Raw genomic sequence first — 5142 nt, 5'->3', positions numbered from 1 at the left:
CACTGAGGCGCCGCACTGTGTCTTGCAGAAGCCGCCGCCGTTCATCGCCTCGCCCGTGCCCTTCCTCGGCCACGCCGTGGCTTTCGGCCGGAGCCCGATCCGGTTCCTGGAGGCCGCCTACGAGACGGTGAGTGCGGGGCTGGCACCGGCGACTCCTGCCTGGTAGCGGCCGCGCGGGAGCAGGGCCCGGGCGGAGCGGGCAGCACGGCCCGGCCCCGGCGAAGGCAGGCTCGAGATGCCCCTTGACAGCCGGCCCGGGCCGGGGTGGGAGCGCGGGACCCGGCGGAGCGGCGGCTCTGCCTGCAGCGGCCCCTGGCCCTGGCGCCGTCCTCCCCTGCACAACGCCGGCTGCTCCCCTGGCTTGGCCTGGCCTATTGGTGGGTCCCAAACGCCATGTGAGGGAGCCTCTCTGGGGCTTATTTAGAGAGCTGGTGCAGGATGAGCCCCTCCCCTAACTGGGGATGCAGCTGCCTGGGTGTTTTCAGTCAGTAGGAAGAAGGGCGAGAGCCCTGCTCCTAATGCAGGGGTGTCCAACCTTTTTGAATGCAGGGCCGGATCGTGAACGTTTTATCACCCAGTGGGCTGGCGAGCCATATTCAAACACCCTCTGTCCTGGGCCAGAAAGACCCTGCCTGTTACTGCAAGGTTCATGGTAGCTGCTGGTGGGCAGGAGGGACCCATTCTGCATCCAGCCAGCTACTGCCCCAGAGACTGAAAGAGAGAAATAAATAGCTTCACATCCCCAACCCCCAAGCAGCGCAGCCCTAACAGGGGCTGAAGTGAGGCGGCTGCTGCACTGCAGCCCCTCACCCGCCAGCCCGCATGGCCCTGCTCACCGTGGTGCCCGGCTGCCCGCGCATGCAGCCCCGGTGGCCTCAGCACTGCGAGCCCAGAGCGCGGGGTCTGGCAGACCTCGGCTCCTGCCGCCTTGCTCCGCAGAGGTCATGCCAGAACCCCGCCTGCTGAGGCGCCCCGTGCTGGCTTCCCACGTGCAGCTGGGACGGGAGGAGCCCGGCCAGGTCAGCACCGGCCAGCAGAAGCCGCAGCAGAGCAGTGTGCTGCTCGGACTGATGGGCGCAGGCAGGGGGAAAATGCAGCTGAGCCCCTGCCTCTGGTCCCGTCCCAAATGGCACATGGCTCCACCACCACTTCTGCTGGCCGGTGCAGACCCGGCTGGGCTTCTTCCATCCCCAGCAGCACGTGGGAAGCCCACTTCAGCTGCATACTGCTCTGGATAGGATGGACCCAGCCGGATCTGCACCTGCCAGGAAAAGTGGCACCAGCCAGGAATAACAGTGCAGCCCACCCCCTTGACCTGGGGTGCTTCACCTTTTGGCCCCGTTGGGCCAGGTGAGCAGCTTTGGGGCCAGGCTGTGTGTCAGGTTGGGCCCTGTGCTGCTCCTGCCTGGTTCTACACATACAGGTGGGGGCCCATTTGGTGTTGGCTGGCCCCACCCCCCCAAGCCAGGATTAGGGCTTGGTGCTGCACACCACCCGGCATGGCATTGCTGGGGCCCAGGCGACAAGGGTCCGATGTGGCCCACAGGCTGACGGTCGAGCACTCCTGACCTAGTATTTCAGGAATCAAAGCTTGAATCTTGGCATGGTTGGTTTCAAGGCATTGAGACGGCATGCTGAGTATCTGAATTGTGGCATGTGGCAAGACATTAAAAGCCACTGTCCTGGTGATTTGGTTTTATTTTTTACATAAACATGACATATTTCCAGAACTAGTAACTTTAAAAGTGCTGACAAGGGTTTTCATTGCTTAAACGTAGGCATATGAACCCTGTCAATTTTTGTTTTAATGTATATGTTTCTGTTAGGGGTGCATTGATAAAGATTTTTTGGGCTGATACCGATGGCCAGTGATTAACCAGGCATATCAGCCAATAGTGGTCTGATTGCTGATATGCAGACCATCAGCTTGGAGAGCAGCGTCTGGCTGGTAAGTCTGTGGGGTGGAAGGAGTGAGGGAGGGAGTGGGGCTGGGACAGGCATTGCACAGCTGGGGTGGCGCAAGGTGTGGGATGGAGCTGTGGCTCGTGTGAGGGAGGTATGCAGGGCAGTGGGGTAGTGGTGGGCTGCTGCTGTGCGCTTGAGGCTGGAGCAGGGGTGGGCAATTATTTTGGGTGGAGGGCCACTTACTGAGTTTTGGCAAGCCATTGAGGGCCACATGACAGGCAGCCCGGGGCATATAATTTCTAAATTTTTAGGGGCCCCGCAGGTCGGATAGAATGGTCTGGCAGGCCACATCCAGCCCACGGTCTGCACTTTTCCCACACCTGGGCTGGAGGCTGCTCCTGGTGGGGCCTGGTCCAGGGCTGCGCTCAGAGCTGGGTGGGCAGTGGCGACGCTGGGAGGGGGTGCTGCGGGGTGGGCTACAGCATTCCAAAATTCTCTGCAGACCCCCTACCTGCCGTGAGCACATCCCTGGCCCAGCCCCTGCCGGAAAGAGCCCAGTGCTTGCCCACCTTTTCCCTGTGCACATTCCGGGGGGCACATGTACAGCAGTGGCTCCATCCCACACCCTGCCCAGACCATCACCCGCAGCTCCATCCTGCACTCTGCCTCGCCCTAGCTGTGCAGTGCCTGCCTTTGCCTCAACCCAAGCTCCACTCCCTCCCTACTTGCAGATGCCTTGATCTGCCCCCTGTCATACCGCTTCCCTCCCACAGACTTACCAGCCTGATACTACCCTCCATGCTGCATTCCTGGCCGCGTGCATGTATGCAACATTTATCGGTGACCGTATTGGCCACATCAGCCAAAAAGGCTGATTTGCCAGTAATGTCAGTTTTCCTTTTATCGTTGCTGATACGATATGGACCAATGTATCAGTGCACCTCTAGTTTCTGTTTTAAAAATGAACTTTCCTCTTGAGTTACAGCATCCCACTTCCGCTTGTGGATTTTTATGTCTGGCTGCATTTTATATGGTCAGTGTAAATTGGAAAAACAATACATTCATCTTTTATTAGTTATATTTAACCATAACAACAAATGTTAGTATATTAACTGAGCCAGGTGTTTATCCCTAAAGGCTGATATTTCTTGCCAGACTTTTTTCCCTCTTCCCATATGTAGCTGAGCAGTTCAGGATACTTGTCAGTTGTCTAACTGTGATGTCTTCATCCCAGAAATTGCTGTAGTTAAGTATAGCTGTGTGTGTATATAATATATCATTAGAAACCAGGGTATAAACCATTATGTAGAGCCTTATAAAGGGTTATAATTCGTATTCAGATATATGAACAAATTATAGCCCTTTATAAAGCCTCTACCTTGTGGTTTATACCTTGAGTTCTCATTATTTAAAAGTAACATTTTTTTTTCTCTCCTCAGTATGGGCCTGTGTTTAGTTTCACTATGGTGGGCAAGACATTTACATATCTCTTAGGTAGCGATGCCGCTTCTCTGCTGTTCAACAGTAAAAATGAAGACCTGAATGCAGAGGATGTATACTCTCGCCTAACCACACCTGTCTTCGGCAAGGGAGTTGCTTATGATGTGCCTAATCCGGTATGTGATTCGTGTAGAAAGTCCGGTGCATATGTCAAGGTTCTTATAAGTTTTGTCCTATATTTTGGTGTGATGCTACAAGGGTTAGGAAGTTTAGCTGCCCCTGCCCTTCTCGAAGATTGGTGATGTCCATGTCATTCTGGAAACAGGCTGCACTGTTGCAGTTGATGGTCTTGGTTTTGGTAGTCTCAAAGTGGTCAAAGACTGAACAGGTTTAGACTGTGGTAGTACTCATGTGGCCACCCACTGATCTGGACACTGCTTTTTGTAAGTTAAGCCTGCTCGTTCCATTTCAGTGGAAAACAAGGAGCAAAATGCTTGTTGTTTTGTTTTCCTACCCCCTCCCATTACTTCTGCCTCAGTGACTCCAGATTACTATTCATTTTCAGTTCGCTCCTTTCTACAAGCTTCAGAGAAGGAATATGTGTCTCAACATCGCAAAGGGAAGCTATTTTTCCAGGCCCCCTACAGCCCCTCCTCCCTAAAACCACAACCAAGCACTTAGGAGACTTTTAATGCAAAAAAATTAATGCTTCTGCCATTACCCGCAGATGCTATTCAAGGCTTCTCAATGCAGCAGGCAGCAGCATGATCCTCTCTAGTCCCTCAACCCTTCTGTTTAGGTTGAGAGGGAAGGGAGGTAGCTGATACAATATCCTTGCCATGGGAGGGACTCCAAGGGAAAGGTTTTGTTAATTTTGGTGTACTAAATGGACTCGGAGTCCAAATGTACAATAAGGCCGATATAGACATTACCCTTTTACTGGTAAAAGTGATCAGAAATTAGTCTATACCTGTAACAGAAGAGAAGTTTGGCATGAACAGGCTAGTTTTAAAAGGGCGGAACCAAATCTAAGAGTTGCCCCTGTCCTCCGCTGCCCCTTACCAAAGGGCAAATGTGTGTTCCGTTCACTACCAATCTAAACTACACTGCTTGCAGAAACCTGGATAACTTAAATCGATTTTTGCCTCGGGCTTTTAGAATGCAGGCGGGCTGTCAGGAAGGCCAAGGCAGAGATGGAACTGGGACTAGCTTCCCGGATCAAGGACAACAAGAAGTCCTTTTTTAAATACACAGGGGGCAAAAAGAAGGTTCCGGGTAACGTGGGGCCCTGCAGGACACGCTAGGAAATTTGGTCATCACACCAGATGACAAAGCTAACATATTTAACGATTTCTTTGCCTCCATTTTCCTGAGCAGGGACCGGAACAGCCATCCTCCCTCTTGGGCCCCCCTTAGACCCCAGGGGAGGCACACCTAGGCCAAGGGTTAGTGAGAAACTAGTTAGGGAACTTCTGGAGGGACCGGATGTATTCAAATCAGCTGGTCCGGACAATTTCCACCCTAGAGTACTGAAGGAATTGGCTGCAGTCATTGCGGGACCCCTGGCACGGCTTTATGAGCACTCGTGGTGCTCTGGTGTGGTGCCAGAGGACTGGAAGAGGGCCAAGGTGGTTCCCATCTTCAAAAAAGGGAGGAAGGAGGACCCGGGAAACTATAGGCCAGTTAGTCTTACCTCAATCCTGGGCAAGCTTTTTGAGAGAATTATTCTGGCACATGTCCACGAGGGGCCAGCAGGGGAGATTAGGCTTAGGGGCAACCAGCACGGGTTCATTAGAG

General features: G+C 53.4%; 1 protein-coding gene across 1 annotated transcript in view; it reads left to right on the top strand.

Annotated features, from left to right (window-relative positions):
- Positions 1-7: 7 nt before the first annotated feature.
- LOC109308659 (lanosterol 14-alpha demethylase) overlaps positions 8-5142 on the top strand; it is a 21840-nt gene continuing 16705 nt past the window's right edge. Inside the window, exons 1-2 of the mRNA XM_019533100.1 lie at positions 8-127; positions 3345-3521. Of these exons, the coding sequence (XP_019388645.1) occupies positions 3369-3521 (153 nt within the window). The 5' untranslated portion in view covers positions 8-127; positions 3345-3368. The remainder of the gene's footprint in view (positions 128-3344; positions 3522-5142) is intronic.

Source organism: Crocodylus porosus, unplaced genomic scaffold (assembly GCF_001723895.1).
Source record: "Crocodylus porosus isolate Cpor-Errol unplaced genomic scaffold, CroPor_comp1, whole genome shotgun sequence".
Classification (NCBI taxonomy): Eukaryota; Metazoa; Chordata; order Crocodylia; family Crocodylidae; genus Crocodylus; species Crocodylus porosus.
Note: the sequence above shows the minus strand (reverse complement) of the source record. Positions and strands in the feature narration are given on the sequence as shown.